Below are 24,973 nucleotides of genomic sequence, written 5' to 3' on the forward strand. Positions count from 1 at the left end.
TGTTTCAAGCGAAGAGAAAGAAAGCCGAGCTGAACAACTCAGGTTTCTTCACAGAGCGGCATGATTCCCAGGGAGAGACAATGCAGCGACGTAGATTGAGACAGAGTTTGGTTGAGCACCTCTCTCATTTATTTAGGTTAAATTAAAGGAAATGTTATAATAACACTACTATATGCCTACTAATAGACTACTAATAATGTCAACGATATAAACTGGATTTATATAGCACGTTTCATTCCAAAATGTATCTCAAAGTGTTTATTAAAAAAAACAAAAAAAAGCAATCTGATTCAGACATTTTTAATGTCCTGAAAGCAAAAGTGACAATGGTAGCTCGGTGCCTGCAAATCAATAGCATGTCAAACAGCACCTTTGTAAGATTTTGCATTATTCATTGTAAATGGGAATACAAATAGGTTGTCCCTGTGCATGGTGCATACGATGTTTGCATTATATTTGTCTAATATAAATAAGGCCGGTGGGGTGGTGTCATAAGAAGGGAGAGCATGGCTTTAATTTGAAGAACTCAGTGAGAATCAAAGTTTCACTATTGCACTGCCAACCAAAGGAACACACATATACCAGTTGTAGCCTACACATAAAGTAATGAAACAATACCTTTAGTTGCATACCTAAACGTAGAGATTCATACACAACATGACAATTTAATTTTACTCAAACAAATCATTGTTATAGTATAATAATGTTTCCACGTCACTAACAAGGCTTGTTATATTACATGAAAGAGCTATTAACCTGTTTTTTAAATAATTATATTTGCACATAAATGGACATTTTTTCAATAATTGTACATTATTATTAGACTTTTATTATTAGAAGTTGTATTTATTAGAAGTTTTTCTTTTCTTGTTCCTAAAAATGATGTTGAAACGCAAAGAACACAAAGTCAGTCATATTAGTTTTCACTATAGCTACAGTGTTCTGACTATTTACATTAGAAGATTTATGGGGATAAAATTATAATTTACTTCTAACACGGCCACATTTTAAAGGTGCAATATGTAATTCTTACAGCTAGTGTTTAAAAAAGTTATTGCAGGGTAACCAACTCCGGTTATCTAGCTAGCTATATAATTCAATTCAATGTGAGTACCTGAATGTTGGCTAGCTGTTAGCCAATCAGAGTCAACAGCTTAGCTTGTTGAATATTAATGAGAACTTGCACAAATCGAGCTGAGTCTGCTTGCAGGCTTTCTCTGCACAACATCTCTGGCCACGTCAAAGGGGTGGGGAAAAACCAAGCCAGCGGGACAAGGACTGGGCAGATGAGCTGAATCTGTTTTTAAACAGATTTGACTCTGCCCCCTAAAAACCCCTATTAGCACCCCCCAGCCCCCTCTTTCACACCTCCCCTGGCCTACTCCCCCTCCCCTCCTCAGCCTGCCATCTTCAACAACCCTCATCAACAATGAGCTAACCCGCCCGCTCCTCCCCCCTCGCCCCACTCATCAGTTCACCAACCCCCTCTCCCCCTCCCTGAGACTCTCACCTCCCTCTATCCCCACACCCCAGTCATCCTCCTCCATAACAGGTGATCAGGTGAGAAGTCAACTCAAGAAGATCAAGTCAAGGAAGGCCCCGGGCCCGGACGGCATCAGCCCAAGTCTCCTCAGGGACTGTGCTGACCAACTCTGGGGTGTTTTCAGGCTCTTCTTCAACCTGAGCCTGAGCCTGGAGAAGGTCCCAGCCCTGTGGAAGACCTCCTGTGTGGTCCCGGTACCAAAGTCACCGCACCCCAAGGAGCCAAACCACTTCAGGCCTGTTGCCTTGACTTCTCACCTGATGAAGACTATGGAGAGGATCATCCTGCGTCACCTTCGACCCCAGGTGAGCACACAGCTGGACCCCCTGCAGTTTGCTTACCAGCCTGGGATTGAGGTGGACAGTGCAGTGATCTACCTGCTGCACAGATCACTGCTCCACCTGGAGGACAGCGGGAGCACTGTGAGAGTCATGTTTGTGACTTCTCCAATGCTTTTAACAACATCCGGCCTTTGCTGCTTACAGTGAAGATGGAGAGCGCCGGAGTGGACCAACATTAAGCTGCATGTACTACGGACTATCTCACCAACAGACCACAGTATGTGAGGCTCCATCACTGTGTGTCTGATGTGGTGCACTGCACATTGTCTATTGTTTGCCTGTTTTTCTTGTGTGTTTACTTGTTTGTTTGTTTGCTTTCATTGTAGAACATGCTGCTGTAACAAGGGAATTTCCCCGCTGTGGGATGAATAAAGTATCATCTAATCTAATCTAATCTAATACCACGCTATGGCTTGAAAAAAGGAAACCAATATATTTTTCCACATAAAATGTTACAGAGTCGATGGTAGAACTTCAGACATTACCACAAAGTAATGAAATACATTTGGCAGGGCACCTTTAAGGATATGAACTCATTATATTTCCATAGGCTATTATATGGGAGAACCAACTACACTATGCAATTATATAGACAGATAGATAGATAGCATAACCCTAACCTAATAGCTTACCTGATTAGTTTCAGCTGCAACTCTACAAGCAAAAAAAAGGAAAAGTGCATATGTGCAGCTAACTTGAATAAAATAAACCAATACTTACACCACAGATTTTATCTATGACCATCGATATTTATCAGTATTATAGGCCAATGTCTGACAATGACGTCACCCTACGTTTAAAGGAGAGCTATCATAGATTTTTTTAAGATTTAAAGATTCAGCGACAGTCATATTGTATTAATAATCATTTTTTATTCGGCCCGAGGATCACTTTAGACAACCAGGGCAAAGGGGCCGCGAATTGAGCCACTAAAACTACCACAACATGGTCATTTTTAGTGTCCACTCTTTTCTATCTGCGTCTTTTCAGTCGTAGTCTGAATCTGCTACAGACACGCCAGCTACCCCATAACAACATTTAAAGATGTAAAATCATCACAACAATATACAAATGCATTAACAAACAGATTTATTCCGCACTTAAACCAACGCTCTCTATTCACTGGGAGCTGGTCGAAGAAGATGACCCTTTTCTCTTCGCTTGAGAAAGCTTTGCTGCTGTGTGGGGGAGAGAGAGGGTTACATCCTGTGGCGTTTCCTGTGTTTGTAAACTAGACGGTCTTGAAAACGTCGGGCGAGTGAAGCTGAAAGGTAGTTACATATTTGTAATTTTTTCTTCGGTGCTCGGTGTATTTTGGCTGTGCATTCAATGGTCTGTTCTTTCATTTGTGAACAATCATGCTCGGAGATGGCAGCAAAAGGATTAACCTCATATTACAGCGTCAATGTTGGCCATTGCTAGCAGGCTAACAAACGTTAGCTTAATCATCGGGAGGGGGAGTCGCTGCAACGACGGCCATCACGAATGTCTTTATCGCTCAATCTTGTCTTGAACCAGTTGAGTTTGTGTCTTATAGTATTATCTTGTGAAAAGATGTATTGATCCAATATGCACGATAGTTACACTAATATACTACTAAATCAAACCGATGACGAGGTGGGCTAAAACAAATGTTAGATTACCGTTACTAGCTAACATTTCAGTGGGCGAGGGCGCCAGCAAGCAGCTAACGCTAGCTAATATTAGCTAGCTTGTTCAACATCAGCAAAACTAACGTAAGGTTATGGTGGTAGTTCGAAGGCCAGCTCAGTTGGTGCTAAAATAATATTTTTTTTTGTTGAAAGCAACATTATGCCATAGGCATTTCCCTTACTGGAAATCAACACAAGAACAGCCAATGAAATCTAGCTAACTGTACGACGTGGCCTTGATGTCTTTAAATTAGCGTTAGCCAATGCTAGCGTTACGCTAGCTGTCTATTTTCTTAGCAGCATTAGCTAGCTGGCTAGCTAATTGCACCGTAGCGTAAAGTAAATCCTGCCTTTATCTGACTATCGTTAACCTAGCTAGCTAGCTATATGATGGCACACAAGCGTTCTCGTTAACTTGTGCCATCTTTGGAGAAAAGAACAAACGGCGACCAAATGTAACGTTTAACATTGGAAAAACCATCACAAGACAGCAGTGTTTGTTTGAGTAACGTGTTAAAGTGACGGTCTCCTCTTATCTTACTTGTTAAAACCCAACCAAAATGTACGCTTCACTGTTACTTTAGCACGGGTGCAGACCAATACCTTGCTCGAATATACGTATATAACGTTATGGTTATATTTTACAGCCCAGTTAATACCTGTTAGCTTTTGCATTCCTTTTCTACGGTAAATGTGGAATAACAACCACTTCGCATAGATATTTTACTTAGGTACTAGACCTATACTCTGTGTTTCTATGCTTTCAAAGTTTAACTGTTACAAGGTAAAATATTTACTATTTTTTAATGTATGAGTGCTTTTCTCCAACTTTAATGAAAACAGAAACAGACTTACAGCTTTTTTTTAAATTATAACTCCTCCCCTAGCATTATTTACTTTATTACTATTCTTTGCTGCATTCTGTGTTCTTTCAAAGCTAAAACTTTCTAGTCTCATGACTTTGTATATCATTTTTTAATGCATAAGGTTGATATTTTAACGTGCCAAAAGATCTTACATTTAAGAATATTTTCAATTAAAAAAATACAATAACTATAGTTTGTCTAGCATGGCTGTAGATATATTTCCTCCCCCTACGTTTCTGTGAAGTCCCCTCTTGTCATTACATTTATTTTAAGAAGAAATGTGCTTTTTGGTTCCACTTACTGATTTACTGAAAGCAACGTTTGCTTGTTCTTTTATCTGTTTCCATGGTCATGTATTCAGAATGGTATATGTATAGTTTTTACAACAGTGTACCAAAGCTATAATCAGCTGTTATCAGTAGGGTGTAATGGTACACAGAAGTTATAGTTCTGTTTATACTTTCTCTTTATATACATATAGATTCTGTGTCACGGTTTGTGGGCGAGTTTGGTACAGCGTAAAAAACCAAAATGTACAAGGCAGACTGTGCAAGTTTCAAAGACCTTCTTGCTGTACCAAGCAAGAACATTTTGTCCACTGCTATAAAACTGAAAATCATCTATACAATTTGAAAATACTAAATAAATCAAATCTTGTAAAAAATAAATAAAAAATAAATAAAAGTAAGTCAAATTTAAAAAACTTATGCAGTAGGAGGAATGTTACAATTCCACCTTCACTATCTGGCAATAGAAATTCCAATTGCTTCTGTAATTGTTTATCCCTTTGTGCTCTTGCGTCTAAAGGCTGCCTGAAAGCAGTGGGGCTAAGGAGTAGGTCTCCTGTTGTTTTTTTCCTTGTCCCGTTGATTGGCACATCTGGGTGATGTGTTGACTGTGCGTTGGTATGTTGGATGTCTCTACATCAAATGGCCTGCCCTACAACCGTGGAGAAATGTAGAAACACTGTCAACATCTATACACACCTATCTCTTTGTTGATGTTGTAGCTGACCAGGAAAAGGGATGCCGCTGGCAGGCGGGTCTTTCAGTCCTAGGGTTGAGCAATGTCCCCTCAATTAGCAGTCGACGATGTTAACAATATAACGTTTTTTTTTCCTACCACAATGGGCTTACAGTTAACATAGAAACAATCAGACATTGATTTAAATGCCCTCAGTAAATTGGCAGAATTAAATTAAGAATTTAGTAAATTACAATTTGACCTAGTTTCACTTAACTACGGTGCCGTAAAGTGTAGACTCAATTAGATCTGCGTAAGGACGTTTGCCTTTTAACAGAGCAACTGTAATAACCTAATATACCATCATTACTGAGATTAAACAACATCAAGAACAGTATCTTCCAAAAAGCCATAACCACTCTGAACTCACACATGCACTTCACTCCACAGCCTACCCCCTGCCCCTGGACTTTCTTCTCCTACCTACTGTGCAAGATTGATATATAATACCTAAAGGGACACTGGAATTCTGTGCAATTTCATACAGTGCAATATTTAGTACTTAACTATTTCATTACAATGCAATATTTATTTATTTTTTATTAATACTTAACTACTGTTTGCATAATGTGTATTCAAATCTATTTTATTTATGTGTATAGTTGCTCTCAGTACTTTGCACCAGCCCCCCCCCCCCACCCCCACCCTTTTTCCCTGCACTACCTATACTTTATATATAAGGGGTTGCTTTAGTCTTGTTGCACAGGTACTGCACTTGTGTATAATGACAATAAAGGCATTATATTCTATTCTCGGTTATATTTGCACTGAATAACGCATTCAATAAACAGAAACATCTCTTGCAGCGCACATGAACAGACGCACAATATTGGCTCACACATAAATGAGCACCCTCGTGAGTTAGCCTACTGTTGCTAATGTACATTCATAAATACTACATAACATCGTTATCAGACTTACTTATTGATGCACACAGTGGTATCCACAAAGTTAGTCCAGTGAGGGAATTGAGGAAAGTGTGATAGCGTTCCCTGTAAACGCCTTTTGTCTCTCGTTTGAGACCGCTGTGTCCAAGCGAGGTGCAGAGGATGACCTTAACGCATGCTGAGACATTACTAGTCCAGGTAGAGCGAGCAAGCAACAAGTAACTTCCACTTCAGGGGCAGCAAAGTGCAAAGCCCAACGCAAGTGTTTTATTTATTTTTTTAAGACCGTCCACTAGGACAAGCGTGTGTCTGATAGGGTGGGGGGCGTGGCATCAAAATTGGCACACAACAGCTAAATAGGTGTGACGTGCAGTTGTAGCCCAGGCAACAACTTGGTTGTAGGTAAATACTTATGGAATCAATTGCTTACCATGGTCAACTAGGGTAGCTCCAAAAGAGAAAAAAACCTAGCTACTAGGTAAATATACAGTATGATTAATCCCATGTTGGCAAAAACAAAAACCAGGCTCCTGACCGTTATTTGTACAAATGAAGAATATTTTGTGATGTTTAAATCCCATTGTGGTAAATGAACATCCTAACTGGAGTAAATAGAATATGTAACGATAATGACAGCGAGTGATGCTGTTGTCATTTAATGCTTGTCTGTTTCATCCACATCCTCCTCTTCCTCAGTTTTAATGCTAGATGAGTGAGGTGGGTGTGGCTTCCCACCAGCCCGACCATCCTGACTGACGGATCTCTGGATGACCTTGTCCCCACCCCTGTCCCTGCGCTCACATACACCACAGCAATGTCACATCTGCCCAGCAGCTCAGTCCGCGACCATATGAAATGGGTTTGTTTTGAGAACACCAAAGTGGTTAGAAATAACTTTCCTTGCAGTTTTGTGTCACTCAGGATGTTGTCGTTGATGACTAGCTTGGCAAATGTTTTTTGCAGACTGTTTTAAAATGTTTGACATAGTTGGTAAATTGTTAATCTTCATTATTTTTCTTTGCAGGCGGGGCTGCTTGGCTGCGAGGCTGTCCTCTCCAGCATGGCCCTGATGCAGGCCAGCTCCATGGCTGCTCCGCCCAAAAAAATGATGGCTCCACTTGGCCATGGACCACCACAGAGAGAGGGACCTGATCGTGCTCCCCAGAGCCATATGATCCTCCCATCCGGAATGAGCTGTCCACCCCTGGTTAGGACCCACTTCGGAAATGTAGAGTGGAAATTAGGGTTATTTGTTATGATTTCAATATTGTGAACCATGTAAACTTAGAGTCTTTACTGAAATTGAAAATGTCTGTGTGGCAAGGTTGGTAATTGGTGCATCCGCTCTGCATATGTTGTGCCTACAATGTAGCCGACCCGTAGGGGAAAACAGTTACGTCTTTAGAAGCTCCAAAATCCTGTTGGCTTTGTTGCTCCACAACCGAGTTTTCTTTCTGAATTGTTTCAGATGTACATAACCTTGTTCTAGATAGCACAGTATAGGAATATTCCTCCATCAGAAATGATTTGAAAAATGAAATTGTGAAGCAAAATTTACAAACCCACCCTATTTAACACTGGCTTGTTCAGCTGGCCACTGGTAATAATATAGAGCTTAACCTGTATTACTTAATCTTAGTCACATTCAGATCTGTTTTGATTTCAGTTTGTAAAGGTTTCTAGATCTGCAAATCAGGAAATAATTGACGTTTTCTGTCTCTTCAGCTTATCCGGAAGGAAGGTGAATTCCAAGCTCCCCGCCTTCTGGATGAGAAGGAGATGAGGGCCAATGAGGACATGCAGCAGAAAAAAAAGAACAGGAAATCAGTTACTCCCTGCAAAGTGAGAGAACAAGAAGGAAGGGGAGGGAAGGTCAGTGGCTGTGGTGGCTAAATAGGGAAGGGTCTCCATTTTCATTTTTCCTCATTACAAAAATTAAAAGGTTAGCTGTGTGCACACGTTTTTGTAAAAGCCTTTAACTTTATTCAAGTGTGCCTCACTTGGAGCTTTCCTGTGAGCACATTTTCTTTGGGTGGGGGTGGGGGGAGGAGTTCAGGAAGATGTGGAGGGGGTGGAGGATCTCTAGAGAGGAAAGAGGGGGAGGGGAGCCGAGCACAATAACTGCAGTTGTGTGCATAACAAGGGGAGCAGTAACATGAGGGCATTAGGCCATTAGAAGGGTTTGCGGGGTATTTGACACTTAAAATATTGATCACATGTAGCTAAGAAAATAATGTACTTACATTCTAAAGATAATTTTGGTTGTAGAAATCCTAAGCCATTTAAATGTTTACATGAAATAATAGGAATTTGGGCAAAGTCTTTAGAGTTAATATCAATCTTAGGCCTTACAGATATTGACATTTCACAAGAATTTTAGGGTATCATCAAGTTCTGACCAGTTGTGGGTGGGTATGTTTGACATTTTAACTACACCATTGTATTTGTGGTTAAATGCACTGTATCTGTTTGTATTATTAGTGCACTGTTCAACTGGCAATGGTTCAACAAATGTTGAACCATTATTCTTAATTTCCTCATTAGGGCACGGGGGGAGATGAGAATGGTCCATCATCCAAAGTGCAGAAAAACTTTATTTGTGATCACTGTTACGGAGCATTTAGAAGTGGATACCACCTGAAGAGACACATCCTCATTCATACAGGTAGGGGTCCTGCTTAGAACAACTTGGGTTTACAAATAAGCCAAAACAGCTTTTAATGCCTGATTAGATGAATCATTTGTTGAAAGCGGCCCTAAAGTTTGAGTTGCAATGAATCTAGGACTGTGCAGCAACTGTAAGGTTTTGCAATGGCCTGCTTAAAAACCTTGTTTGGTACAAGCTTTTGCCTCACAGCTAACTGGTATCTGTGGGGACTTTGACTAAAATTGGTGCTCTTCGATTTAGGGGAGAAGCCGTATGCTTGTGCCGTATGTGACATGAGGTTTATTCAGCGTTACCACCTGGAGAGACACAGCCTCATTCACACGGGTATGCGTCCTTTAACCGTACCCATTTTACATAAATCAGACTACATCTGTAGTCTGTCACTTTAATCAATGGACAGATGCTCAGGGTTAATTTTGTCTGTGGACAGTAATTTCCAACAAAGCCACCCCTTTCCCCCCTCCCCCTAACACCAGGAAAAATATGCATAAGGCAATGTAATAACAGTACGGTCCAATAGTCCTGAGTCCACTATTAAAAACTGTTGTTTCAAAATGTTCCTTTTTGGATGTCCATTATACCATACATTTTGACTGGCATCAGTTGAAATGTTTGCATAATTTGAGAATCCATATTTTAGCATCCTAGTGATGTCGGAGTCACATTCCTCCTTTTCTCCAGAATTTTAAGTGCAGTTGAGCTCTGGTGTCTGTGGAGGGAGGGACATCTCTTTTTGCAAATTCAAACTTAGATTCTGTTGAAAAGCAAAAGAAAGGTTCTTTTTTTTAAACTGTGATGCTTTGACTTTGTTTGGCATAATCTGTTTTGCTGTTGTTAAAACAGTCAACGAGTTAACGAGTCAAATAGGAGGTTCTTTGTTCATTTGAATTTGTGGTGTTCATACAAATGCCGTTGGGTCCTGCAGAGATGTCAGCTTGATACACTGGTTTTCACATGGTGTAGTCACTTTAAAGAGTAACTACTCCAGCCAGGCTAATAATCCTGCTAGTCTGCTGCAAGCTCTGTAAACACGTGCAGATCAACATTTCACAATGCACTTTTGGGCAATGCTAGATTAAAGTTGGTATAACGATCACATCTGACTCCCCACACTGTTTGGCCATCCAAAAAGCCCTTGTGTCAAAGCCTACTGGTGGTAGCTTTGTTCTTAAAGTCTGCCACATCTTGGTTGGGAGGATTTGACTTTAGAAAATCTTTCCAGTGTGCAGTCTTTAAGTTCCGGAGCGGACCCAGACATTAAATCCAAGAAGGCATCAAGCTATAGTAATACACTGTTTATTATCATTTCTGTCTAATTTGTGTCACATTAAATTGTCGTACACGGTACTGTACTACTTCTTTCTGTGAATGTGTTGCTGCGGTGTTTAGACGTGCAAAACACAGGGTAATGCACTGTTAACAACTAGTATTGCGAACAATGGTTAACCTGGCTAGAACTAGTATTGCTGGTAGAGCAAGCACAACAAAAGGGTTCCTGGAGGCGTCCATCTTGGTTTTTCCTACTTGTACTGGAACACGGTCATTCCCAGTTCCAGTTTTATCACCTGAGAACCACTTGGCTCCACAGTGTTTGTTTGTAAACAAAACAACATTCAAACATTGTTGAATGAAAATTAAATGAAAGTACATCATGGTTAAAACTGAACGTTAAAGCACTAGTAGTAGCAACTCAAATGCAACATTCATTTTGTCAACATATGTTATTCTCTGTTGAAAAACCAATTTAGTTCTCACTATGCAATAATAATTGTGCTACTGTTTGAATATTCAGATTTTTGTGACTTTTCTATGTGCATGTCTTGCATCATTACTAAATTAGATATTATTGAAACAACTGAGTAAAAATCAATTATATTGCACAATAATTACAACAAACTGTAACAAGACTTTTTGATAGTGGACTTGAAAGTGGACTCAAACTTGTGGACCCCAGTGTGAAAGCCTCAAAGCACAGGCCGCAAGGAATATGCCCAATTTCTTTGTTTCAGAAATTTCTGTATGTAATCATTACTATGTTAGTGAAAGTAACTGCATGGACATCAAAGGACTATGTTCTTGATTGTTTATATAAACTGAAAATTGAGGACTTTAAAACATTTGCATAGTGTGAATATTTGCACCATTTCACACAAAATTCTTTGTTTTTCATTGTTTAAGAAGTATGCACTGTGGGTAAGTGAACTTCCAACCTAATTGTTTTTCAAAGTCAGTGACTACTGCCACAGTATTCACCAAAAGAAATGCATCAATGGTAAACTAATATTGACCCAGTAGCTTGAGTAAGCAGTTGCTGATTGTGGCAATACTGCATCTGTTCTTTCTGTTTTTCATATAATACATTTTCTGATTTTCCTTTGCACATTTTCGCTTATTTAATAGACTGAATAGCTAATACTGTTATGCTCTGTGTGTGTAGGGGTGAAGCCGTACGCTTGTTCCATGTGTGACATGAGGTTTTTCCAGCGTTACCACCTGGAGAGACACAGACTCACTCATACGGGTATGCGTCCATTTACCGTACCCAGTTCAAGTTAAGAAACTTTATTTAATCAGGTAGTCTCAATGAGATAAATATTTCTCAGTCAAGAGAGGCGCGAAAACAAATACAGTCTGAACAACCCTACAAGTACACAAACAACATAAGCAAACATGCCGGTCCAAAACAACCTCTTAGGATTTGGTCAGAAAAATACAACATTAACCTTTTATATATTGGATTGACTGTTGACCTATTTTAGTGCAACCGAATGTTTAAACAGTCCTGTCTATTTCATTTGGCACATTATATAAAAGTTATTCCTTTCCCAATATTAAGCGATCCGTCTGTAATACAATTAAATATATAAGCAAAATAGGAACAGCAACTCATAGAATTATAATACATATACAGTATAATGCATCAGTATAATCCAATTTAATACAAAAAGCCCTGCAATATATCCTGCTATTAAGAAAGGTATATATATATATTTTGTTAAGCTGGGTGGACAATATATATATATATATATAGTGTGTGTGTGTGTGTGTGTGTGTGTGTGTGTGTGTGTGTGTGTGTGTGTGTGTGTGTGTGTGTGTGTGTGTGTGTGTGTGTGTGTGTGTGTGTGTGTGTGTGTGTGTGTGTGTGTGTGTGTGTGAGAAAAAACTTAAAATAAAAACTTATGCAGTCAGCACTTGATTTACTGCAGGGTTGAATCAACACCTCCCTCACACAGAATGGCTTGCTATTGATGTCAAAAATCGGCCATTTAATGGCATTTAATGTAATGCACTGTATGAATAGATGTAAGTAAACACTTGACATGAACTAAAATAGCTCCTGTGGACCCCTCAAAGTGTATCGTCCCTCTTGTACCATTGCTGCTCAACAAAATTAAAATAATTATATTCTTATTTTGTATTATCTAACGACTGGTGCTTATTTTTCAAGCAGAGCTGAAAGATGGATCTAGATGTTTATACACTGTGTACATAGTAGTATACATTAGTTGGTCAACTATTACCTGAGATGCTAGATGTATATGTGTATCCATCATGGTTAGGATGTTTGAAGGAAGTGTCATGGTGTCGTAGCCACAGTATAAGATATGCGGGTGATTGTTACAACATATTTAGGGCAAATGTAATTTTGCAGACGCAAAGAATTTTCCAGGAGACTGTCTTACTCAGTTTTTTGAGAAATCTGGTTGTTAATTGCTTTATTTGAAAGTTAATATTTGGAAATAAATTACTTTGAGTTAATATTTTGCATTGTGTAACAGTTTGAGTAAAAGTAGCTGGCTAAACTTAGGCCATGGTATATTATGGGAATAGTCCTTTGATGTCCACACTAAATTTACATGCAGATTAATGGCTGCACAACTCATGTGTTTTAGCTGTAATTGCTGAAAATTTAAAATTTGTATTGTATAGTAGCACAGTTGCTTATACAGAGGCTTTTGCTGTAAATTTGTGGCGGAGATCAGATTGGAAATTTTTGAAAGTTGAGGCAGATCATGAGTGGTAACACTTCAAAGCAACAAACACTGTCATGCCACCATACATTGAATTAATGTGCCTATATAGATGCTAAACCGACTTGCAACAAGTTGCAACAAACATGCTTACCACAATGCTAATGTCGGAACTCGTAATAGTGAATTGTGGAGAAGTTTGCTGAATGTTCTGCTTTAGCTGGCCAGTGTGATCACCGTCTCAGACGTTAGTTATGTTGTGGCTGACCCGTGTGTCTTGTTTTAAATTTGCTTGGCTTATAAACTGTTGCTGCTTTTGTTTTATATTGTACTACAGATTATGTATAGTTTCTCTTTACAAAAGAGGACAATTTTACTAGTTACAAGTTAAACAAACCATCCATTGGCATGAAACTTGATCGATGTCTGCCAGTTCCTAGAGATTTAATGCCTGTGATTGATGCTTAAGGAACGTCTTAGCTAACATATTGATACTTTGTGTATGTAGGGGTGAAGCCGTACGCTTGCTCCATGTGTGACATGAGGTTCTTCCAACGTTACCATCTGGCAAGACACAGCCTCACTCATACTGGTATGCATCCGCTTACCGTAGCTAATTAGGTAGTGGTGTTAATTGTAACATTTCAATTCATAGCAGTGTAACCAGAGATTAAGGCTCTAAAATGACTACCAGTTTCAAATATATACATTCAGTAACATGAAGATGTATCCAGACATGTATGTTACAATATAAAACCTACAATTTTTAGCTCTTGATGTAAATACATGCATACAGTTGGGCACATAAATGTACACAACTTCAACTTTTCCCCTGCTGAATGCTTTACTTTCTTCTGCGCAATACTGTCATCATTTCTCCTAGTTTTTTTAAGATTGTTTGATTGAAATGACCCAGACATGGTCACAATACACATAACTATGCACTTCAAAGCAATCATTTGTTTCTCAGGCTGATGGTATAATGTGTAGAAGCAATAGAAAAGTCATTCTAAGGGAAGAGTTGATTGTTATTTGTTGAAACTTATTTTTTCTGTGTCTAGTTTATAATTACATACTTTTTATCTGTATAGGGGTGAAGCCATACGCTTGCTCCATGTGTGACATGAGATTTTTCCAACGCTACCACTTGGCAAGGCACAGCCTCACTCACACGGGTATGGGTTTGCCCTTCTTTCGTATGTTACAGCCCAAAGACCCAGTTTACTGAAGTTTGTCTGTCCTTTGTTTATAGAATAACTTTAGTCAGATTTTTAGTTTTTCTAATAACAAGCATCCAGCCATTTTAACTATTGGGGCATGCTGGAGCAGTGTATTTCAGTTTTGGCCTTACCCCTTTAGGGCTCTCTTTTGGACAGCCTTTCCCAATTTAACTCTATTGGTACTTAACTATGTCTGTAAATTACACCTTAAATTGAGTCAAGTCTTTTTTGAATTCACAAAAAAAACTGCACTAAGTTAAGCAGTAAGACATTTTCTTTGAGGTCCCTTTTCTTTGAGGTTGACAGATTAGCCGCATGCATGTAGTGTTGCATCGTACTGGTGATACTGTTTTTGACATGGCTGGATCGCTAATTTAAGTGAGTGTGTCCTTTTCAGTTTCTTGTGGTGTTTTTACAGAATATTTGCTCTGTGTGTGCAGGGGTGAAGCCATATGCTTGCTCCATGTGTGATATGAGATTTTTCCAGAGATACCACCTGGCAAGACACACTCTCACCCATACGGGTATTGGTTTAATTTATCCCTCTCACTTGACAGTATCGGGGTTTGTAGATATTTGCCTTTGTGTCTGGGGATCACCTACAGTACCTGTGAAAGCTCATAATTCTTGATTTATGAAAGTTTGAAGTTTAAGCACTAGTAGATGTTTTATTTATTTGCTTTTTGAATTTTCATGACACATTTTATGTCTTGTATGTATAGAGGCTAGTTGACCTTATAATGACATAACATTGAGTAGTGTATGTAAGGTGACATTTTGTTTACATGGGTCATGGCAACACTTTTCTAAAGTTTGGTACTGTATGCGTTTAGGGGTGAAGCCATACGCTTGCTCCATGTGTGACATGAGGTTCTTCCAGCGTTACCATTTGGCAAGACACAGCCTCACTCATACTGGTATGCTTGAATTATTTGTTCCCCTTTCACTTTAAAACCTTTCATATAAACAACCTACACTTTTTTGTTAAGTCCCTCTATATACAATACCTTAATTATGCCATTGTTGATAAATTAATTACCCCTTCTAAAAAAAAATGTTTAATAGAATTTGTAGGCTTTGTTGGAAAACTGTCCACTGAAAAAGTGACTCTGTCAGTTACCTTGTATTCTGATTAACACTGTAATGGTACTATTGCATGTTTATTGTTGTGTACTATGTTGCATATCCAATGAAAGGCACATTACACTAAAAAGTATTTTAAATGCAGCATCAACCTAAAATGTCAAGAGAAAGAGGCTACGTTTCTTTTCTTTTTTTTTTATTTGGCAAATACAAGAATGTTTGCCCTGCTGGAATATTGAAATGGTGCATCTTAAACATGGGGAAACTTGGAAAAAGCTTCACATGAAATGTAAAATGGTTTTTTTACCACCATCACCAGTTTGTTTGCAGGATGAAATTGCTCACGCGGGTCCAAACTGCAACATGTAAGGCCTGTTTCTCCTTAATTGGTGATGCACCTTAGCTCTTGATGTCTGCAGGTTCTTAAACTCTTTTTTGTGTAATGTCTCTGGATTTCTTTCTGTAATCAAGCATGCAGTAGAAGCTAAAAGCATTTCATTTTGTAAATATTTGTGTTCATGAACTTCATTAGTGTTTTGTAATTCAATGCATCTAACATTCTTGTGCTCTGTTTAGGGGTGAAGCCGTATGCTTGTACCATGTGTGACATGAGGTTTATACAACGTTACCAACTGGAGAGACACAGTCTTACTCATACGGGTATGTCCTTTTGTTTTTTTGACTTTAGTCATGCATGCACCCCACATTAATGTTTACATGGCTGCTTCCAACTCGAGTTTGTATTGCTTTCTGTCTGTGCATTGACAAGTGCTAATGTTTCATGCAGCATCTACAATGAGCATTCTAAGCGCCTGCATTACAAAACCTCTTCTTGCACTTTGTATATGAAATGACATGATGACCCTGAATCTGTCTTGTAAAACAAACTGTAGGGGAAAACACTTTGGGGTCTCAGTTGATTTGAATGGGACTTTATATTCAGGCTGAAATTCTTATTTATTTATTTTTTTCATTTAAAAAAATCCTAATGTGCAAATTTAGAGCTGACTGCTCTCCCAGCTTAATTAGTATGTCATTTCACATTCAAAGTGATGGGGAGGAAATACCATATAACCTTCTGTTGTGAATATTTAAGTTTTGTTGTCTGTCAGTTTAGTTTTACAATAGAGTTTTTAAATTTGAAGATAGCGCAGAGTTAATGGTTTATTTTTGCTTAAATCAAAAGCTTAGTTTTATATGCTGGTTTTCAGGGCAGTTTTCTGTTAACCTAAAACAGTTTTTTAGTTAAAGTTAAACCAGCTTTGCCAACAAATGTCCAATCTTAATGTGTTATGCATAGTTGTTTACCAACTGCCTAAAATTGTCTAACCTCTGTGATCAGCGTGTCAAAAATGTAGTATGTACGTTAACAATCTAATTCCAGAAATCCGTATGCGGTCTGATGAAAATATATTAATGCAAGCACCTATTGGCATCGCGTGGAAACACCTGCTATAGTGTTAGTTTGAGTGTTCCCACTAGGGACCTTGGTCTTGCCTCAATACTTTTAATCATCATTTTCTAGGATTTTAGGTTTAAAAATAAGTTTAGCTTTCTACACAACATACTTTAATTTCCCCATTTTTTTTTTTATTTCAATTTTCACATTAGACTTTAGCAGTTACAGTTGAAGTTAAATCAGATGAAAAAATTAAATTTTCAATTGGAATAGCCAATATTTGAAGCCTACTGGAATTTCCAGTGTAAACAAAGCGCTGATAAGTGCAACCAAACTTTACTAAGCAATTAGTAAAGTTTAACGTCGATTATTTTTGGCAGTTGAGTGTTTTATGCTAAAGTTGGTACTTTGTGTGTATAGGGGTGAAGCCGTACGCTTGCACCATGTGTGACAAGAGGTTTTTTCAGCGCTACCACCTGGCGAGACACAGCCTCACTCATATGGGTATGCGTCAGCCAATCTTAACCCAGTCACAAGATTAGGATGCTTCAACACCTGTATGATTGATCTAGTCTCATATATCTGGATTTATACACAAATTATTCAAGTGTAATTGCAGATGACATCATCTCATGTGTTGAGTTAGTGGATTTGATATCCTCTCTGGGTATTTTATATTTTGAAACAAGCATCTCATTATAGCCTAATGTTCCGTTTTTTAGTAATTTCAGAGAAATGACATTGGTTATTAACCACCGATATCAATTTAGTCCAGAAGTTTAGGAAATGGGATTACAGATTTATATTATTTGTCCCAGTTGCAGAGACACAAAAATAATTCTCTTGATGCTCTGCGTTTAGGTGTGAAACCTTATGCTTGCACCATGTGTGACATGAAGTTTTTTCAGCGTTACCACCTGGCGAGACACAGCCTCACTCATACGGGTATGGGTCCGTGCACCGTGCCCATGACATGTACTGTTAGAAACCAGTGTAGACATTCAATTTTGTTACCTCACTTAAGACATACGCCTGTTACATGTAAGGGAAATGTCAATACTGAGTATGAAGTTTTTACGAGGTTACGTAATCTGTTGATGTTTGACATTATCAGTTAAGCAGGATAACTGCATATCATTAATTAGTTTTTTTTTAATGTGTATTGGTATCTACAAAGCTACGAAATGGATAAAAGCAGTTTGAAGAAAATATTTGTTTTTGCATGAATTGGCAATTGTGTGGTTAATAACCAATAGTGTATATATTAATTCCTGGATTTAAAAAATGAAAAGTGAGGCAAAGTAATATAATATTGCTACTTTGCATTTAGGTGTGAAACCTTATGCTTGCACCATGTGTGACAAGAGGTTTTTTCAGCGCTACCACCTGGCGAGACACAGCCTCACTCATATGGGTATGCGTCCGCCCACCTTACCCATGTCACTGAGATTAGGCTGTAATTGTTAGATACAGAGTCGGCCATCTAAGGTAGTTGTTGCTCTTTTAAACAATTTCTTTATCAAGCCTACCCTACATTATGTGCTACAACATTAAAGCAAGTCTTAATGTGTAAAGATTTACAGAACTGCAACATCATCAGCTCATGTGATGTGTTTAGTTGTGGATTTGAGATTTGGTTCGTACATTTTGATATATTCTTTATTGGAATATTCTTTTATAGCCAGATTAAATTTCCTACAAAGGACATTTCAAAACGATTTGAAAAAACAGTGGTTAACAACCCATCAATTCTGAATAGATGTTTCAAGTATATTGTTTATTGATGGATTGTGAACACAAAAAAATACCAAGTCTGACAATAATACCATAATGCTCTGCGTTTAGGTGTGAAACCTTTTGCTTGCACCATGTGTGACATGAGGTTTGTTCAGCGTTACCACCTGGCGAGACACAGCCTCACTCATACGGGTATGCGTCAGTGTACCTGCCCTTCTCACATTTTGAAGGCCATTTTTACATAATTTTTACTGTGCAAAGCAGTGCAAACAGTTTCAACGCAGATTTCTTATTTTAGTAGCTGGTGTAAAACGTAGAATGATGATGATTATAATTGATGCAATACTATTTTAAGAAGAAGAACTAGAATGGCTGTAAAAGCCAGTAATACTGACACATTTAGCCCCATCCTGTGCTTTTAAAACTCTGTTTGCCTTTTTACTTACCACAGTTTTTCAGAAAATGATCTTACTCCATCAGCTCTTAAGTAATAGACACGATCACTAGTGGTGAATTGCTCAATTGCATAAAATGTATGCTGGTGTTATGTTTTAAAATTGAAAAAAAGGACTTTTAAAGACACAGATAAAGAAAAATACTCCTTTAATCGTAAGCATGATTTACATCCTACTTTAATCAAAAGGCTGTTAACATGAGGCACACAAAGGTAAAGGCATTGTTTGCAGTGCTCACTGACTGTAATTTTCAGAATAAAAATCATTTTGATTGGTGATCTAGCTAAAATGGTTAGTTGTCTTACTTGATGGAAACAGACATTTTTGTTATTGCATGAATTGGCAAATGTGTGGTTAATAACCAATAGCTAAAGTATTTATTCGTAAATAATGGAATTTGAGGTAATATAATATTGCTACTTTGCATTTAGGTGTGAAACCTTATGCTTGCACCATGTGTGACAAGAGGTTTTTTCAGCGCTACCACCTGGCGAGACACAGCCTCACTCATATGGGTATGCGTCCGCCCACCTTACCCATGTCACTGAGATCAGACTGTAACTACATTACGTTAAAGGGTCAGCTGGCAATTACTATTAATATTCTGTAAAAGTAACTAGTTGTACATTTGTCTTGATCAAGTCTATCTTGGATTTTGTGTGTTATGCAACATTAAAGCAAGTCTCTACATATAAATAGAGGACTGTGACATCATCAGCTCATGTGATGTGTTTAGTTGTGGATTTGAAATTTGACAGTTTGATGTATTCTTTATTGGATTTGGAGAAAAAATAAATTCAAAATGCATTCTTTTTAGGAAAATTTCCCAAAGCAAGTGAAAAGTGGTTAACAACCCATCAATTGTAAATGGATGTTTAAAATACAGCACTGATTGATTGTGTGAAAATAATATATTGATGCTCTGCATTTAGGTGTGAAACCTTTTGCTTGCACCATGTGTGACATGAGGTTTGTTCAGCGCTACCACCTGGCGAGACACAGCCTCACTCATACGGGTATGGGTCCGTGCACCTGCCCTTCCCACATTATTTAGATCACCATTTACTCTTTAAAGTGCTTTTATGAGGGTTACACATATAGTCAGAGCATGTGTTTAGTTTGTAGGTGCTCAGGTTAGCTGCAGTTAATAGGATTTTTAGTAGGTTTCAGTTACTAGTATTTAGTCTTTATCTTACATTACCTTTACTTGGCCTAAAAATTGAACATTGCCCTCCAGAATTGATGATTGATTTTTTACACAATGTGTACTACGTATACCAGTAATACTGCGGGGCAATTCAAGAACTATAATGTGGATGCAAAAGGATTGAGTAGATTGTCTTTTAGCAAGAGTTACATGTTTAAATGATACAGACTACAATTCCAGTTGGGAATTCTGCTTCTTATGAAGTTCTAGTTGCCATTCTAGGCAGATATTGTCAATGTTTTTTTGTGATTCTTTTTGGTTGAAAGGTGAGAAAATAAATATCCTGTCTTTTTGTCATAGATACTGAAGAGCAATAGGTCAACGCTTTGCTCTCAAAAGTCAATAAGCATAATTGAAAAGCGCAAAATTAAACAAATCCACAGTTCTTTTAAATCCGAATAATAACCTTACTAAAACATTTTATGTGTCACTTAGAAGTCAACCTGATAGTTATCGAGACAGAACTCTCAAATATTTATTTTGTATCTATGTTAGCATTTGATTGCGTCAGAAGTCTTTTGAGAAAAAAAAAGATAACCTTTGTTTACCCTTAAAAGTAGATGATGGCTTTAGGAAACATAACATTTGGTTCAAATTCAACCTCAAAATGTTTAATAATTACTGCTTATTTAGTATTTTTGTGGTGTAAACAAAGTCTTTATAGCTGGAAGTTCAGAAGATGCTGAAGTAGTTGTGGTGTCAAGGGAGGATGCTACTGATGTTTATTCAGACAAAGCATACATGGAATAAATGTGACCGATTTTGGTGTTTTTTCGCTGACAAACCAGACATGTCTAACTCAATGTTATGTTAAAATCTGACTTAACTTTATTCACAGTTTAACTAACGGTCTTAGTTGCATGTCTGAATATTTCAACATATTTTCTAAAAAGAATAAAAGGGAAATGCACATTACATACAAAGAAATGAGCTATTACCTCTGTTAATATTTTAGTGGTAGTGCTAGCTTGAGCTTGAAAGTTGTATTTCTTGCACTTGTGGGTGGTAGGGCTAATGTATTGCTCTGTGTGTGTAGGGGTGAAGCCGTATGCTTGTTCCATGTGTGACATGAGGTTTATTCAGCGTAACCACCTGGAGAGACACAGCCTCACTCATACGGGTATGCGTTCCTTTACCGTACCCTTGTTACTGAGAAAGGCTCTTGCGCTTCCAACAGAACGGGATCACAACAAACTCGAGTTTGGATTGTCAAGTCATTTGATGGGATGTTGAACCAGCCTCAAAATACTTGCCCCAGTTTTTTGGGGCCACTATGTTGCGTAGATCTGGGCCATGAAAACACAAAATTCCACTCTGATCTACACATAATGAGTTGATGACAAGGCCTTTTTAGAATATCTATTTTCAGGTGCTGAAACCACACTGTTGAAATTTACTGATAGGGCAATTTCCCCCCCAACGTTTTGTAAGTGTTGGAAATAGAGTTTGCAAATAAAGATTAGTACGTGAAAACAGTTTGTTTGTACGAGACGCTAAAATTGATTCATTGACTGTGTATTTGTGTGCTCTTTCAGGAGAGAAGCCATTTGCTTGTGACATGTGTGATATGAGGTTTATCCAGCGTTACCACCTTGAGAGACACAAGCGTGTCCATAGTGGGGAGAAGCCTTACCAGTGTGAACGGTGCCAGCAGGTATGCACAAACGTAAACAAAGCAAAGTTATCCAAATGTTATACTTATGCTACTCATGTTTTGTTTTAATTCATTTTTTTGTCACATTTGGAAGGAACATGAAGATTGATTTCTTGATTCTTTAAAATAGTGTGATGATACACACACACACACACACAGCGCTTGAATCACTAATTATTCAAAATTACTAACTAAGGTCCAATTTGTGTGCTTTGAAGAACTTTTCACGGACAGACCGGCTATTGCGGCATCGGCGGTTGTGTCAGGGTCGCGGCGTAGCCAAAGTAGAGAACCAGCCATGCTGCGAACCACGCCCATACCCCCAAGAACCCCCACCCGCACCCCAAACCTGGAGTCCCCTGCACCCCCCTCCAGGCCGACTGGCGGTTTGACATTCCACCTTCCGTACATCCACAACAACACCGCCAAGACGGGACAAGCCACAAGGTTTCTTCTTCACAGCTCTGTGCGGAGGGCCACTCTCTAGCACAGACTGATCTTGCAGCTCTAGTCTTGGGATAACTAACGACAGAGGGACATTTGTGTTTTTTGTTTTGTTGACTTTTTACTGTTTCCTTTACCTTCCTGTGTTTTTTTTAAAAGACAAGACTTTTCTGTGATGAACAGTGGTCCTGTTTTGTACTTAATCTATTTGATTTCTGAAGAAAAAAAAAAGGTTTTTATTGTTCAAATATATCTGCATTTGGTGGTACTCGGGAAGGGCTCTGGGTTTGTTTATCCTGATGTGTTAGCAACAAAATGGGATGAGGTGGGGAGAGAAAAGCATTAGAGCTTCTTTCTAAATGTTTGTCATGTGGCCCATTTTGACTCAAAAAGATTCTCACTTAGGTCAAAATTAATAAAACTGAACTTTCCTTCCAGGTGAAGCAAGGACATCTCATGGAGGCCAGAGCCTGCTTTCCATTGTCCCTAACGTAGTGCTAAGCATCACATTTCAATGAAAGCAGTATCTGGTCTAAATATAATTCAAACTAGGATTTCCCTGACTTTATCAACTGAGGAGGTACAATTTTATTGATTACTTTGTGTAAATAATTGAAAATGTTTATTATTGTTTACCTATTGGACTTAAGTGGTGATCGTTTTTGTGTACAAAATGGGCCCAAAATAAACTCAATTAGAAATGGGTTCTTCCATCGTTTCAGTGAAATCATAAGGAAACCTGAGTAACTTGTATGTTTTATTTAAAAAAAAAAAAAAAAAAGAAGAAAAAAAAGTAACATCAGACAGCGCTTTATAACTGTAAACCAGGACTTTCACAAAGTGGATGATGAGAGGGGCAGCCTTCAGTTGACTGGCTCTGTGTACGACATGAAGGCTGGGTCACAGGAGCACCACCTGTGGATCTCCTGTTCTGTGCTGATCCTTGGCAAGTTCTCCAACATTTATCGAGAGTTATAGTGTGTGTGTGTGTGTGTGTGTATATACATACGTACATGCAGAGCTCCCCAGTACGTAACAGAAAAGTGTCTCTCCTGTCTCTGTCCATAGTTTCTGGTCTAAAATGGTACAGGTTGGCCACTTGAAGTCCCATTATGTTGTTTGTACAGATATTCTCAGTGTGAGATTATCGGGGGGTATACACAATCTTGTGGCCTTAGTGTGTATCTTATTATTTTTTTTCATTTGCCTTTTTTCTCAACAGTTTATTATTGTGGATCAGATGTATTTAAGACAAGACAGCCTTTCATCATGTTTTCTTCTTTTTTTCTCTCTCTATTTTTCCTAAATCTGTTCGGTAACAGAATGTTGATGGCTTCGATGGCGTTAAAACAGACTAATGTGTTCTCCTGTCAAGAGAGGTTGTCTTTTCATGATGATGATGAATATTTTGGGTCATTGTTGCTGATTACAGTGTAACACAGTATGTGAAGCCCCCCCCGGCAGGTTGACAGTCCTTGTGAGAAGTCTAGTGCTAAATCGTTTCCCACTGCAGTGCTTTGGCTGGTCGCACGCCATAGCAGAATCAACACTTGCTTGACTCTACTACACACTAACAATTGCCTTTTTTATCCAAATATTATGTGGTTGGTGTGTAATAATGGATGTCTGTCATGTCCTTGGGTTTAGCCTTAAGTAAGTGCTGATACACAAATAATCATTGTAGTACTAAATGATACTGTAACAATTTCTTTTACATATGAACTTTGATCGTATTGTGTGAAAGTCTTTGAAGGTCAGAGAGCAGAGAGCCGGTTGACCACTATGCTGCCTGTTGGAACAAGTTTCTGGGGTGAGAGGATTTGGCTGTACATATCTAGACATTACAACTGCTCTTTGGTGTCAGAGCAAGTAACAAAACCCATCATGGTTGATTTCAGAGGACGAGAGAACGTGTTTTTTTTTTTTTTTTGTATTTTTATTTAAAAAGTCCAGGTAAACTGGATGATATCTGGTGTCTAATTTCTAGGATGAACAGATGTTTGTGTTTGATACAAGTGAGGAGCAGATTACTGAGTTCAGTAATATTTTACCAAAAGTATTATTGGGAAAATTAGGAAAGGAAAGGTCCATTGATATCAAGACAAAATTGTGCAACGGTTTAAGTGTGTACAGAGATGGGATTCAGTTTGTGTTTTGATGAGATAAAGTAAAACCCAGTGGCAGCAAAGGTGCAAAGTTTAAGAAATACATTAATTTGCTCTGGAAACACTATTCCAAATGTAGAAGGGTTACTGCTGGTGCGAGCACGTACTGAAATGGCTGAAGGGCAATAGTTGACGTCACTTGTTAATACCTTTTTGTCTTTTATAGTTTTTAGAATTCAGATCAGAGGATTTATTTGTCTGAGAATTTCTCATAACATTTTGATTGTTTCGAGGACCTTTTTTTATTCTGATGAAATTGTAAACACTGGAGTGAAAGGAAAAAAAAGACAGATGGATATTTTTTCCTTCAGACTGTGCTAGATTTTAGGTTTTAGACCAAGCCTATTTCTCCTCAACTTGACACAGAAGGTGGACAGAACCATTTGGATCAGGACAGATGAGAGCCCAGTATGTTCGGTAATTTAGAGGCAGTAGTACCACAAGAAAATGTTTTCTTTCTTATACGCAGTCCCTGGTATTTGTAGTAAATTATATTGATAATGGTATTAGATGAACAGCATAACAGTAGCTATCACAGATTAGTTGTTTTCTTTATTAGTCTTGCATGCAGAGTTATGGTCCTCAGTTAAAATAGGATCTTGATATTGATTATTTTGTGTAGGAAAATGAGTGCATAAGAATAACTTCCTAAAAAAAA

General features: G+C 38.2%; 1 protein-coding gene across 47 annotated transcripts; it reads left to right on the forward strand.

Annotated features, from left to right (window-relative positions):
* Positions 1-2,853: 2,853 nt before the first annotated feature.
* On the forward strand, positions 2,854-24,973 carry znf740a (zinc finger protein 740a). Of its 47 annotated transcripts, none has more exons than XM_034868577.1 (21): positions 2,858-3,155; positions 7,009-7,171; positions 7,337-7,540; positions 8,038-8,184; positions 8,857-8,977; positions 9,221-9,304; positions 11,418-11,531; positions 13,460-13,543; positions 14,043-14,126; positions 14,612-14,695; positions 15,005-15,088; positions 15,831-15,914; positions 17,074-17,157; positions 17,515-17,598; positions 17,984-18,067; positions 18,499-18,582; positions 19,277-19,360; positions 19,778-19,861; positions 21,089-21,172; positions 21,588-21,706; positions 21,925-24,973. In XM_034868577.1, exons 2-21 carry the CDS (start codon positions 7,127-7,129, stop codon positions 22,096-22,098), a joined length of 2,016 nt encoding a protein of 671 aa, XP_034724468.1. In that variant the 5' UTR covers positions 2,858-3,155; positions 7,009-7,126; the 3' UTR covers positions 22,099-24,973. The 47 variants fall into 47 exon arrangements, with proteins under 47 accessions (XP_034724518.1, XP_034724481.1, XP_034724477.1 ...); XM_034868579.1 differs by having other exon boundaries at positions 11,418-11,501; positions 21,925-22,112; XM_034868580.1 differs by having other exon boundaries at positions 8,038-8,154; positions 21,925-22,112.

This window comes from Etheostoma cragini, chromosome 4 (genome assembly GCF_013103735.1).
Source record: "Etheostoma cragini isolate CJK2018 chromosome 4, CSU_Ecrag_1.0, whole genome shotgun sequence".
Classification (NCBI taxonomy): Eukaryota; Metazoa; Chordata; class Actinopteri; order Perciformes; family Percidae; genus Etheostoma; species Etheostoma cragini.

Coding starts and splice junctions, on each gene's coding strand:
- znf740a (XM_034868577.1), top strand. CDS start 7,127: ATGTCACATCTGCCCAGCAGCTCAGTCCGCGACCATATGAAATGG. Junction 7,172..7,336: donor TCCGCGACCATATGAAATGG/GTTTGTTTTGAG, acceptor TTTTCTTTGCAG/GCGGGGCTGCTTGGCTGCGA. Junction 11,532..13,459: donor ATTTACCGTACCCAGTTCAA/GTTAAGAAACTT, acceptor TTGTGTATGTAG/GGGTGAAGCCGTACGCTTGC.